This window comes from Perna viridis, chromosome 9 (assembly GCF_037379345.1).
Source record: "Perna viridis isolate PV_CMFRI_1.1 ecotype Kerala chromosome 9, ASM3737934v1, whole genome shotgun sequence".
In the NCBI taxonomy this organism is placed as follows: Eukaryota; Metazoa; Mollusca; class Bivalvia; order Mytilida; family Mytilidae; genus Perna; species Perna viridis.
Window position 1 is genome coordinate 31,977,643 of NC_142453.1, and position 15,233 is coordinate 31,992,875.

At 34.0% G+C, this 15,233-nt stretch overlaps 1 protein-coding gene across 1 annotated transcript; it reads left to right on the forward strand.

Moving 5' to 3' along the window:
• Window positions 1–11,289: 11,289 nt before the first annotated feature.
• Window positions 11,290–13,721, forward strand: LOC148607839 (uncharacterized). The gene has a single exon (XM_088546528.1). It carries the CDS (start codon window positions 11,396–11,398, stop codon window positions 13,073–13,075), a length of 1,680 nt encoding a protein of 559 aa, XP_088402654.1. The 5' UTR covers window positions 11,290–11,395; the 3' UTR covers window positions 13,076–13,721.
• Window positions 13,722–15,233: the final 1,512 nt, after the last annotated feature.

The following is a 15,233-nucleotide window of genomic DNA, read 5'->3' on the forward strand; positions in this document are numbered from 1 at the left end:
CCAAAAGATTCTTAAAATATGTCTCTGCATGGAAGAACCACGAAATATGAAAATTGTAAAAACAAATGCAAAAACTATCGACATTTTGTGAATATTTTTTAGACTTTGCATTAGAAATACAATCAACGGTATGAGTTATCAAGGGAACCAAGATTCTAGCGGAAATCTAAAGAATGTGTCTGTAGTATCCTTTATCTCAAATTCTTTTGGGTAGATGCGCTGTATCAAATCCCCGATACTAGAATTGTTTAGCGATATTTACGTCATCTATTTAGCGGAACTGAGATTAAAGGATAAAACAAGTTGTGGAAAGGTTAAATAAAATCCACCAAAGAACAATTAAATCGACATATGTGATAACAAATCTTACCATCAGATAACATATTTTGTCCAAACACAGTTTTGTTTATGTTTGTCAGTCATGGCATAATGTACTAAAAAGACAAATTAAGACTATATGTTAACCAAAGCTAATACATTCATTTACAGATTCATAAGTCCTTACAGTTCCGTATTTTGTATCGATCACTGATCTATGCTCCTGCATTGACCATCGTTTTCGTCAATTATAACATATGAGATATGTGCTAATGGTATATACCAATTGAGGTCACAGCCATCAATTTTTTCTGTGTTCTGTATATGTAATTATTGTGTTTGATTGCTTGGTGAATTATAATTTACTAAATAACAGTAAGTCTAATAATTGCTATGGTGGTAATGGTTTTAGATTGTCAAAAATTCCTATTCTTGGTAGACTAAAGTAGATTAGAGAACAATATGAATGCAAGCTACATTTATAGGTGAATTATAGTCTAGGGTGACTGGATAGACTACCCAAATGTATTTCGTTCAGCATTTTTGTAATCGGCGTTGTGACGTCTATTTTGCCTTTTACGGACTGATTTGAAGTTTACACCGGATCGAAAAGTTCCGGGGTCACACGTCATCATGAAATTTTTGTCCACATCACGTAAAGAAGAAACCACATCACGTAAAGAAGAAATCACTGCACGTAAAGATAAGAAAATGCACATAAAGTATTTAGAGATCGACATAACGTAAAGATGAAACGACCTCACGTCATAAGAAAACCACTGCACGTAAAGATAAATCCACATAACGTAAATATATGTTGACATAGCGTAATCATAAAACGACAGAACGTAAAGACGAAATGACCGAACGTAAACACAAAATGACAGAACGTAAAGACGAAACAACATAATGTAAAGATGTTCCTACATAACGTAAATACAAAATGAGCACATGTAATTATAAAACCACAGCAAGTAATATAAAGTTGACAACACGTACACAAATGTGTATTTCATCAGACAGTTTAGGCGTTCCATAGTATAAACCCGTTATCGATACAAAATTAACAATTAAATAATTGCATAAAAAAAACTAAATACACATTGTCTACCATATCAATATGTTTAACATTAAGAAAATTATCATCAATTGTAAGGCAAAATTGTTATTTTGGTTTAAAATGTTATTAAACATTTGACACACACTTGTCGATTTCAATTAATAAAACAACCTAAATGTCGAAAGTTTTTAATATGTTTATAAATTTCTGAATTTCTTTAGTCTTCAAGGAGACATCCTCCCAAGTCAGGGTTTTGAGTCCACCTTCGCTCCGAGCAAATGTGGACTCAAAACCCTGACTTTGGAGGATGCAAGGAGAAGGCATATTTAGACAATGGAAAAGACAAAATAAAATATTCGACTATTTTACACATCGTTATATTTGGAAAGCTGTGTTGAAATTTCCTGAAAATAAGTCAAACAGTTTAAAAGAAAATGACAAGGGCAAAGCCCTGGAGGGGAGATCGAGAGGACGAAGCCCACCGACGGAAAACGGTTTCAAGCTATTTAGAGGTCATTTGACGGGGTCTCCAGAATAGAAAATTTGATTTCAAAATACTTATTTTTTACGTTTTGGTAGAATATTATTATTGGAAGTCTTGACCATAATTTTGAAATCCAACTCACAAAATAATACCCAGAGCTATATCCTCCTTTTGTCATGATTATTTAAACAAGATATCAATTTAAGTCTTGACCCGGTCATTGGCTGTAGAGAACCTGCAACGGACATTTTCCCTGGAGATCGGAACATCCCGATGTATATACATGAGCGCTAGTTCAAAGAGTATATCTTCACCCATTGTCGATCTACTCCAGTCTTTCAGCCTACGTAACGCTGAGAATGACCGTTCACAAGGAACAGATCCTAGTGGCATTGTCAACAAGACAGTAAATACATGGTGTTAATATTAGGATAATAATTTGGATCGGCTAAAGCTAACACAGCGCGCAAAGTGTGCTTGTCTATCCCTGGTACTTCTTTACGTAGTGTTTTCCAGCGGTCAAGCTCGACCGTATTGAGTCCATTTCATATTGCAGATCGGGGCCAACTCGTTCCCTGATAGCCGTTATCTCATCGTCTGAAATATACGAAACTCTGCATTGAACTAGTTTAAAAACCAAGAAGGATGGGCGCAGATTGTTAAAAAATCATTGTCTTAGTTCGTTGAGACAATACATGTGAAAAAACACGTTTATTCGGTAATAACTTTCTGCATCCAATCTGAATCTGGTAGGTATCGCTTCAGTATCGTACAATGCTTTGGACTACCATCAAGAAATCATGTCATGTAGTTGATTCACATCGTCAAACAAGATTCTTACCATGTCAACGCTTTTACAGGATGATGATATAACAAGATTCAATGCACGCGCTCGGCAAATGTGGTATTCAGCAAGCGGTTGAACTTCACATGTACGATTACATACACCAGATTTTACTCCGGAAATAACACTGGCTCCATCATAGCCCTGACCTCTCAGGTTCTTCACGTCGAGGTAACATTCAGCAAGCTTATCAGGGATGGCTGTTGTTATAGATGCGCGTCTACTGTTCTAAAGCTACAAATCCAATAATTATATAAACTCTTCAAATATTTCACCACTTTCAACGAACCAGATACAAATTGCCATTTGCTCAAGATTAGCTTTCATCTGAACTATCTTCTGCCATTTCGGAAATGGATCTGGCCCCTCTCACACGATCAGAAATAGTGTCCAGTAATTCTTTACCAGCTAGTTCAATTAATTGATTTTGAATGTCGCGGCTCATATATTTTGCATTGTACGCTGCTGATTCTAAATGTGACTTAAAGGTGGGTTTATCTTCTTTTCCGTCTTCTAAACCAATCGAATATACAATTTTCTTGTCTTGCCTGTTTGTCTTACGCGTGACCTCTAAAGGGTATGTTGCGCTGTCCGAGTATAATGATCACATATATGATGCTTTTCAAAATTTCCCTGTTTTTGCTGACATTATCCTCGGGATATTCGCTCCAGAATAATTTGACAGGTCACCAACATGTTTATAATAAGCTTTCTTTTCATGCTATCGAAATGCAAATTTCAACGAATTTTAAGTATCATACACATATTATAAATCAAGATATCAAAGTTATATTGCGAATTAATTCATGCCTACACATAAACATAATATTTTTGTATCTTCTTTATTTTCATTTTTTTTGTGGTATAATCTATGAAAATACCCCCCTCCAATTTTATTCTGCCCGTAAAAAGTAAGACATTTGCATCATTGCCTCAGTGGAAGCTGCGCCACTGACGGATCATCAGTTTACTTGGTACTACCCAGCCATATGGAATGATTATCAAAATCCTTATTTTTTAGGTATCACAGACGACTTACTTTTTTCATAATTTATACTTGACGCGTTTTTTTTAATTTTTTTTTTATTTAGTTCCCTTTTATCCTTTATATATGGCTATTGTTTACTTATTCATTATTCTTATTTACGCTTAACCGAGGCACTTCACAGCATATGTTATTTTGTTTCTTTTATAAGAAACAGACCATCGTTTAACATCCATACCTTTTTGAGTACAGAATTAATGTTTGTTTTTCTACAACTGATATCTTACATCAGGTTGGAATTTAACAGAAGTGTTTTCTGCTTGCAAATATTTTTTTACTAGTTTTCTCAACAAGGAAATTTATATTATATCATTGAAATGCTTTGTTCAGGAACAAAATATTTGACCTATTTATGGCTTCTAATAATTAGTCAACAAATATGTCCTTTGAATATACCCTATCGATTTGAAGTAGATGGTGTATAAGACTGTCCACTTGCACGGCGTTGAATGGTGATTGCTCTTTTTTATATCAAGTATGTGTCGTCCTACACCCTAATTTGGCGAGGAAAGAATTGACGTTGGTTGCTCTGATGTAGTTGCCCATATGGACGATTTTGTCGACTGGTAAAATGCCGACTAATGTATTGTTTCTTCAAGCATTAACCCTGCTGATATTTTGTTTGTTTTTTGGTTGGTTGGTCGATATTGTACTATTCATACGGCTTGAGACTGAGAACCAGATTCAAATGTGTTCTTACTACTTGTACAATACTCTTTCGGCCTAGTTTCATGACATAAATTCCATTACTGGATAAATTAACTTTGTCAGAACAAATTACCTGGTTGCCAATAAACATACAGCGATCCTCAGATTTACAGAAATAATTGATGTTGTCATTGAAATCTTTCACTTTATACAGGCAGGATGAAATTAATTCTCAAGCGCGTTCAAACGCTTGAAGAATAGGTATTGTAGACGATTTTTTTTTATTGATACTACATATTTACTGGTTTCATTTGTATTTAGGGCGTTGCTGCCCTCTCCAATGCTATATGTTTTCTGTTCCCCCCCATAAAAAATAGACGCAAATTCCAAGGGTCAATCTATTAATTTGTTACCTGGTCGAAGAAATGTCAGTTTTCCCGGATATTTTTGTATATTCTTGAAGCTTGTGTGATCATCAGCTAATTATGTGCGTCTTACACTAGTATATAAAAATACCAGGAAAAGTTTGTAGACTTTTTGCATTAGGTGCAAAGAGTTTCTTACTCTTAAAAATAAAAAAAAAATGATTTTTAGGCAACTGGTTTGATGAACCTACAATACATTTAAAACAGTGTCTGCTCATATTAATGAGTATTGTGAAAGAATTCGGTTACCAACGTATTATAGAAATTGTGTAAAAACCGAAGAAACCCGAACCACCCACTTATTTACCAGCTGACCAAAACTGATGATTTCTGCAATTCATTCACAATTGCTTTAAATTTACAATTTTTAGATACACTGCATCTTTATCTAAACTACAGATTTAAGATTAAAACGTTGAACATAGAACTATCAAACTGAATTTTAGAAGAAGAAACGAGTTAACTTACATGATAAAAAAACTTTATGCATTACACTTGCATATATATCATTTGCAGTGAGAACAGACGGGAAACCCAAAACATCTAATAATAATACCTACAAAGGAGTATCAGTACTGAAACAAAGGAGTATCAGTACTGAAACAAATAAATATATCTCGTCAATCAATGGATACTGAAAAAAATACCTGATTGATTTCATTTGTTAGATAGTTAAAAAAACATGAATTCGTTCTATTGTATTCCGGTTTCTTTACAGAAGGCGATGATTGTGATCTTCCGTCCATGTATTCGATTCTAAAACTCATTTCATCATCTGTGGCTTAATCCCTTCAGCATCTGTGTATACAGTTTTCATATCACAACTCACACGTAATACCAGAGCTTGCCGACATTTTCTGGACTTTTTGTACTATGCTTGACTTCTTACAATTCAGCTTCTGGAACAGGTTTATATTGCTACAAGATATAAATTGCAGTCTTGATGAAAATCAGACAGGAAGTGATTCATACATGTCTATATAGATTGTTCATGAAATTGGCACTTTGCAAGAATTATCGTTCTTGATTTTGTTCGATTTGGTTGATTTAAGCCAGCACTACACAATTTAGTTTAGTTTCACACTTTTGGCTGGGGATGAAAAATGATATTAATGGAAACTGGTGGTTGCTATAGTGATTAAAAATGACGATTCTATTGTAGATAACACATTTTCTGAAAAAGGGCACTTATAAAAGTATTTGCAATGTTTCATATATTTTCGAAGTTGAAGGGGCATTTTTTCAACGACAATTTGACTTTATTGTGAGAGTGAAAGTAAGTCAGTTTTTTACCATGCTAAATTTGATGAGTGGATTACAAAGAGAAATAGCTCAAAGTCTAACCGGCGATGCCCATATGAGGAAGGGGTTTTCCAAAGAAAAAGTTTTGACAGTTTCAGGGCATGAAATAAAAACTTTGAATTTGGCTTTTTTTAACCTGATTTTATCAACTTTTTTTTTCAAATTTTAGCATATTTTTGCATGGTTCCTATGCTAACCCTATTTGTTGTGGGTAAATTATTTCTAGAAAATTTTAACTGCATTCTCTGAAGGCCTTGGCTTGAGCTATTTCTTGTTATATAGATTTACAGATGCTTGACAATTTTTTTTAAAGTGAAAAATGTTACAAAGCATCAGATTACAAGACCAAAATTAGGCAGTTCTACAATATTGTGGAGTGCTGGCTTACTGGGAGAAATATATACGATTTTTCAAAAAGTACTGATCTGAGAAAGAAAAGTTACTTAAAAATATTGCATATGTAGTTTGTTCTGTGGGATTTTCTTCACCACGGATCACTTAAGTATGGGCAGTGTCTGGATTTTATATGGACTGGTATTTAAGTCTTCACTTTCATAATCGTCATGAACCCGTGGATCGTTATGATGTATCAATCTGCACCACGAGAATCGAATTGTTCATCAGGCCATGTTATGTTTGTCCTTTACTCTTTTGTCTTCCAAGGACGTGATATTTTATGACCAAATCGACGGAAGCCTATAGAAAAGCAGAGGATGCGTACTCTACCGGTACAACCTAGTCAATGCTCCAAGTTTTAGTGGAATCCAGGTTGTTTATTTACTTTTGTTTCTTTGTACGTGTTTTTGTTAGCGTTGTTGTTTTATGTTCTTAGTTGTGTGTGTCTATTTTCCTTGTCTAGTCGTTATCCTTGGATTATATTCTTTTAATTACAGTTCGAAACCTGGTTTCCTTGATTTAACTTTAATAAATAAAATCAAAGATATGGAGTAGGGAGTATACAAAATATGTTGTAGATAGTTATTAAAGCCAACTTATTTTCCCTAGCTGGAGGAGGGCAACACATCTAGGTGTTCTTGTTTCTCTTTAAATTGGGAGGAAACCCTAAATCAACAACTAATCTGTGAGTCAATGCTTACTGGTAATACCTAAATCACAACTTTACAGTATAAGCAATTTATTAACCGAATCATCAAACATGAAGTTGCTGCCCTCATCACATATCAAAATCCCAATATGTACACTAAACATTGTGTCAATATATATATAGTGGCTGTAACAGAGTAGTGGTTTAAAAAAATACAAGATTGTTGGATATTTTGGCTTAGTTAAGTAATGAATTGTGGAGCACATCTGTTTTTAAGGTCATAATGCACCAAATTTTCCCCTATGTGGTGTTTTAAAATCCAATAAAGGCACACCTTGTTACAACCACAAATGTCGAACACTGAACTGTTGTGACAAGTATGAACACGACACAACTTGATGCAGCTCTTAATTTGGAGTGTGAATAAATGTTAAATACGATTCTGACAAGAATGAAAGTTTTCATTGAACTTTATATTTTGCAGTATAAAATAAGCAATTTTTACAAAGTTAAAGAAAATGTTTATTTTTTATCCCTTTTTAAAAGATTGTAATTAAGTTTGATATAATGATATTTTTTGGCCCCTGTTTGGTCATATTACTCAACAGTTAGGGTATTAACTAAAAAAACAGTTCTATCCATTCTTTTGTCGTCAGTTACCTTAAGAACCAATTTCAAAGAGATCCATACATTTTTCCTCACGCTATTTTTAGGAAAACGAAAACTCTTGTTTTTGACTCCTTTTAGCCATTAATTTCTAATTAGTTCAAGTTTGAAACCCCCAAAAAATCCTAGTTTGACATTTGTGGTATAGTTCAATGGGCAATAATGTCATAGTGATCATTATGGTATTACTGATGATAAAAAGTGATATACTCTATAACAACAGGAGATGTGGTATGATTGCCAATTAGACAGTTATCGAACTATTAAACTTCTACAGGTCACCACACTGTCTTCAATGAATGATAAAATCACTTCCTAACCTATACAAAAAAAAAAAAAAAACAAAAAAAAAAAAAAAAACGTAAAACGAAAAACAGTGAACATAAAATACAATGACAATCACTGAACTACTACATGTTCCTGGGTTGGGATATCATAAATTGTTTGTTTTGGCCCTTTTCAACGCCCAATCCCAAAGCAATTTGGCCCATAACCCAGAAAATTAATACCGACCTTGATGTATAATTTTTTTTATAATTGTCAACAAATTAATGTTGAACAAAAAGAGGGTCTTCAGACAGTGATGGCAGCGTGATACTATTAAACCAGAGCATTTCTTTTTTTGAAATTTGGGGATATTCATTGATATATAATTAAATCAATAAAACAAATTGTAAGGGAAATAAAGGGAACTGCATTTATAACGGTAATCGGAAATAACATAATTCAGGGATAGCGACTAGTAAAGACAAAGACACACAAAATCAAAAAGAAAAAGAAAAAAAAAACACAATACAAAACTCATTAAATAATCAAAATAATACAAAATATAAAGAATCAAATGTAAATGAGCAACCCGGGAACATGGAGATAATCAAATATATAAACACATTTAATAATTTAACGAAGGCCCCCACTGAACAATATCAAAATAAATTTATCATGTAACTTAGTCAAACAAAGTTATTGCCGATTGAGAAAAAGTTAAACATAAATTTCTGTGCATTTTTTTCTTAAAGTTCCCAAGTCTTAAACGTCAAATACAAGATTCAACCGCATCTTGTGCTAGATACTTTCATTTCAGGTATGTATTTTTTGAAAAAGATTATGGCAAACCACTTGATTTTCCACAGTTAATAGTCAAGGTGATAGTCAACGGTGTCTTTCGTACCCTTAAGTGATATACTGATATAAGCTTTATGACAGCACAATAGCTTTAAGAAGTTGTATCATGGAAAACTAATTTTACGGAAGAAGATGTGTTTCTTAAATATGTATAGGACCTTGAAATTTGAATCACTTGCCCTAACATCGATAATTGTCTTCCTTACCGCTTTGTCGTTAAGTAGTATAAGTTTCATGTAAAATCTAAAAAAGCTTTTATAAGTTTTCACTTGAAATCCATACGAATTCACGAAATCCGAATTCTATAGACCTTGCTTTTGAAAAATGCGTTGGAAACTGCATAAGCCAGAGATCATTTAATACTGGGAGCACGCATCGTAAGGGTAATATTTATCTGCTTTTCCACTTTCTTATCATTTTCTTTTTTTCAGCAAACATCTTAAAAACAGTGTACTTTTGAGTGTATTTTAGGTACTGTGTAGTGGGGAAACTATAAAACATCTAAATCTGTCTTTTAAATCTTGTTATGAATTAAAATCAGTTCAATATACGTTATCAGATATATGGTATAGGTAGGGTATAAAATCTATGACAATCAAAACAGTCAATCAAACCAATATATCTACCCTAGAGGAAGGGGGCAAACAAATTAAGATTTTCTGTAACTCTTCTGAAACAGCACTCCATTTACCAACAAGAAAACTGTGAGCCTTCTAGTTATTGATAACCCCGCGTTTCAACTTTTTATAGTCAAAATATAAATTGTAGAGTTGTTCATAAAATAAATTTGTTTTATATTCAACAGTTAGTAATTATTGCCCATGACTTGAATTATATTATACACATACTGAATACGAGAGTGTGATATACCGAGAGGAGAGAGGTCGAAATATCGTTAACATATTATTGACTGAAATAAAATATAAATAATGTTTCAACAATTTAATAAAGTAACAACAAAAAAAGTTGAGGAATTTGAAAATTAGATAGTTTATCTCAAATGAAAGTGAACATTCACATTACAATTATTGTTCGAGACATATGGCCATCACATTCCTGTTTGTGGCATAATTAAGAAATTACGACAGACTGAATTTGACTGACTGTCGTCTGATGTTTAGGTAAGTGCAAAAATAATTTTAAAATCCGGAACGCTGTCGGGTCCGAAACACTATTTCCGTTGGAGAGGGTGATCTATCGAGAGGAGAGAGGGTGATATATCGTTGACGTCGGGGTGATATATCAAGCAGCCAACCACTGTTCAGAGGGGCGGGGCAAGTAAGGATGTGCATGGATTAGATTAAAATATCACATCACCCATTACCCAATCAGAATTCAAGATTTTTGTATGAAGTATAATATTCACAAATAACATACAAAAATAAAGCTTGTGTAAAAATACCAAGTGGTTGTGACGGAGCAGGAGTATAAGAATACCTTACAAAATCGCAAGACTATTTTTATTGGTATTTGAAAATGGTGTACAGCTGCATTTCAGCACATGATAACCCCGTTTTCAATCGGGATGTGTCATAGTTCAATTACTGAAATCAGATAACCGAACAAGGGATCTTTCTTTCTTTCAGATAAACAACACACAATAGAAAAAAAGAAGAAAAGTCAATATTTAAAGGTTACAGACCACCAATTCAACCAATGAGCATTTGGAGCGTAAGCAAAAACAGACCTTCGCAGAAATTACCCCAGTTCCTCATAGTGCTGTGAGAAAAGTTCTTATTTTCTTTTAAAAATTTAAACAGTTTCTGAAAGGAAAAACATTTCTATACATTTTATAGGTGCATTTTGCTGCTTGTAATGTGAAGCCTAATCTCCATAATGATTTTTAAATTTATCCCTATCTTGTGAAAACACTGGGATTTCCCATGCTATGTATAGACCCTTCACTTCCGGTGACCAGTACTGCACTGCAAGTCTGCTAACCCCACATGCCATTCTGATGATTATGAGTTGACATACCAGTATATAGAATCATGATGATATATAGTCCTATGCAGGTTAAAGAGTAATCAAGGGAACCAAGGTTATAGCGGTAATCAAAAGAATGTAATCCAGGGACGAAGACCAATACTCCCAGTATTAAATGATTAAAGTTAAGGTAAAGAGAAGCCATTGAATATTGTGAAATTAGCATAGAAGCCTATGGGAAGTGGAAATAGTGGTTTCTAGCCTAAATACATCAATGCATTATTGAGTAACTGTACAACGTTGGAATGGATAGTGATAAACCATAGTATTTTTTAGTAATATCTTATATAAATATTTACACAAAGCAGGTCAAGGTACAATTAACATAAAAAATTATCTGCAAAACCTACTAAACGTCGAATAACAAAATCTTTGCTTGTATATTTTAATTGGTAATTGAATCTTTGCGGGGGACACTTCCTCATATTTGACGCTTGATATAAAATCATGGCTGAAGCAAGCAACAGCCCGCAAACTCCAGCGAAGTGTCAAGTCTGTGATGAGGGAGACATCACATGTATATGCCTAAATTGTGATTTATTTCTCTGCCAAAGATGTTCAAACAGGATTCATTCAAGGAGTAAGTCTGGTCAGGACCATAAAGTCATCAGCCTTAAAGACTTGGGAACTGAAGATTCTGCTGACATGCATCGTAGAGCTGACCTTGAAAATCTGACATGTGAAGTTCATCAGAGACAGAGGTGCGTTTCGTTTTGCAATAAGTGTAAATATGCTATTTGCATAAAATGCTTGACTGACACACACGGTAGTCATAAGCAGTCAGATCTGTATGACAAATATAATGACAATCTTTCAAAGATTCGAGAAATGAAGGATACAATTATAGATAAAATTTCTTACTTAAAAAGGGAAGATTCGAATCTCGAGAAAATTATAGTTGACTGCAAAAAAGAATTTGATGACATAAAACAAGCAGTTCTTAAAAAAGAACAAGACATTTATGAAGCTGTTGCAAAAAATGCTAAAACCCTTATAAAAGAAATTGAAGATATTTGCAATCCTCTAGAGGACAATATTCGGGATAAATTGAACATATGGAAAAACAAACTTGATACTGAAAATGCGAATATAGATAAGCTATTGTTATCGCATTCAGCAAATGATGTTTTGGAGGGTGGAGTGTGCTCTGATTTAGAAGCTCAAGACATTAATATCGAAGATATTTCACAATCAAAAGTAAGATTCATCCCAGTGAATTCACGAGACACTCAAACATTGATAGGAAAACTCCATAAGATCCCTGAATTTACCATGGTAAATACTTATGAACCTTTGGAAATAGTAAATAATATTTTACATTCTGGTCATCATGAAAAGCTCATAACATGTCCCTACAGTAAAAAGTTACAAAGAGTGAAATTTGACAATGACAAAATGACAGTGCTGAAGGAGGAGAACATTGAAGTACATGACATGGCCGTAATGGACAATGGAAATGTGATCATATCATCAGGGGTCAGTGAACTAAAAATCTACATCAATGACGGGTCCTTAAAAACATTTAAAGACTTCCCTTCTTTTGAGACAACGGGGGTTCATGTAAATAAATATGGTGAGGTACTGGTAGGACTGACTGAGCCAGGCTCTGTAAAAGTTACACCAAAAAGCATAAGAAAGATGGTTGTTCTGAATCATTTGAGGAACATAAAACATACATATGCATATGACAGGAATAGGCAAAGACTGTTTACGGTTCCTATTAGAATAAGAACTTGTCATGATACTATATTTGTACTAGATATGCTGAATGATGAAATGGAGGGGAGGGTAGTTGGCCTTGACTATGGGAATCATATGCAATGGGTCTATAATGGGGAGGGTAATAAAGGTCAAAATAAATTTTATCCAACAGGTCTTGCAGTGACATCTACAGACATGATTCTTGTAGCCGACTGTTGTAACCATGCCATACATGTATTGGATATAACTGGTCAAGTCATTGTCTGTCGTCAGGTAAAAAATCTCGGCATAGAGTTTCCATTTAGCCTGGACATCGATTTTGATGGCTTGGTTTGGGTGGGATATCTGAAGCCTGATGATGAAAGTGAGAACATTGGGGCTAAATTTTGGGTCCTTAAGGTAGAACTAAACAGATGGATTTGTTAACACATTGTTAAAGTAAAGCTGCTCTAGTTAGTCAAAAAAGCAAAATACACGTTTTTTACCATGAAATATATATATATAATTCCAGAAAGGTGGAGAATCTGGGATTTTATTATTGCATTGTAACATGTTGTCACATAAATTGGAAGCCATGGAAAGATTAATATGTATAAAATGCGTTTTTGTAACATTATTTGGAAGCCAAATTTCACAAATAGTGTCTGTATAAGTTTTCACTTTAATATCGCCATAAGAATGTCAATGATAAAAAATATCGAATTGGGCATTCACGGGTATGAAGTAAAAGTGACAATTAATAATACCTCTTTTTATATATTCCAAAATTAGACACCTTACAAAATAAGCCAATTGGTGCAAATGAGGAATTTGGACATGGAACTTTCCTCATAGCTTTGTGCAAAATCACGCTACACTTGTTTCTATAAAATAAAAGCTTTATTACATAAAACCAGTTGTTTCACCAATTTCAACAATTGGACCGGCTCTGTTTTGTGTAAAAAACAGTTTCCCTGAATGTATCCTTCAGCTGCAATAGTAAGCACTTTACTTTTTTTAGAGCATGTGGCAAATTACCTTTAATTAGCAATGTGATAAATATGTAACACCTAAAATAAATACATCAGTCTAATTCATTTTATTCTCTAAACAAGCCTAATTTTGCGGATTTGATACATCGCATCTTCCCCTATAGATGAAGGATACTACAGGCACTGTGAGGTCAGCCTCATATCTTAACCTACACTTAGAAATCGATGGTTAAGGAAAACTATTGACCAAACTGTACGACAAACATGATGACTTTCCATTCAGAATTGTCAACTTTTCTTTCCTTTATGTGGCAAGATTCAAGTTTGATTCAGTTCTGATTTTGAATTGCGTTTGACAAAGGGTACGATCTTGACTGGAATAGAACTGCTAAAATACCTAAATACTTGCAATAAGAACCAACGGATCAACTATGAGATATCTATATACGCCAACTTCTGCTTCTAAAGGGTAAGATGAGTTCATGGTGGCGACCATAAAACGTCTGTAGTTAATGACTTCTATCGTGTAGCAACATAACCCTGTTTTAGAAGCCTAATTGTTAGAAGTCTAGCGCGATACAAAAAGTCTGCGTTGTTTCGGCAAGCTTTCGCATAACGTATGAGTTGTGATATGAACACTCCATACGCAGGTCCTGAAGGGATGTTGCCACAGATGAATGGAAAGTTGACAATTCTGAATGAAAAGTCATCACCTTTGTCGTAAAGTTTGGTCAATACTATTCTTTACTATCGATTACTAAGTGTAGGTCAAGATATGAGGCTGACTTCACAGTGTCTGTAGTATCCTTCATCTCAAGTTCTTTGGGGGTAGATGCGATGTATCAAATCCCCGAAATTAGGATTGTTTAAAGATAATACGTCATCTATATAGCGGAAACTGAGATTAAAGGATCTAGCCAAACGATGTTCTTTCTTTCCGATCAGATCAGCTGTAAAGTTAGTCTCATAAGAGTGAAGGAATAGGTCAGCAAGTAAGGAGCACACTTTGTTCCCACTGGAATGCCGACCGTTTGTTGAAAAACACGTCCACCACACTGGACAAATATGTTGTCGATTAAAATTCCAGCATTTTATAAACATCTTCCTCTGTATATTTGGAAGATGATTTGGAATTATTTCTTACAAAGTATGAGGAATCTATACCAAGAACTATATATGTGTATCTTGGTAAACTAAGTTTTTCAGCAATGCCTTTTAATATTGACAGGCCAAAACGTTGGTTACTATAGGGCTCCCAAAAATACTCGATTTGGCTCTAATGGTAGTTTACTTGTCAGCATTATAATTTAAGGATTTAAGGAAGTAGACCTATGGTAACGGACATCTCTTACCAATCATTGGAAACTTTTGTGTTAAGGTCTCTAGGTCTACCGCCTTAAGTACTAGCCCATCTGATTACAAAAAAAACCCAAAAAACATGGAAATACAGAAAAGATACTATAGTAACCCATATTTCACTTGAAATTAGTTGCACAGAGATGTGGGCAGATAAAAAGACAAGGTGATTCTAATATATCAACCAAACTTTGTTTATGGTATGTAGTGGCGAAAAAACGATAATTCTTGGAATATTTTCATCGATAACTTCAAAA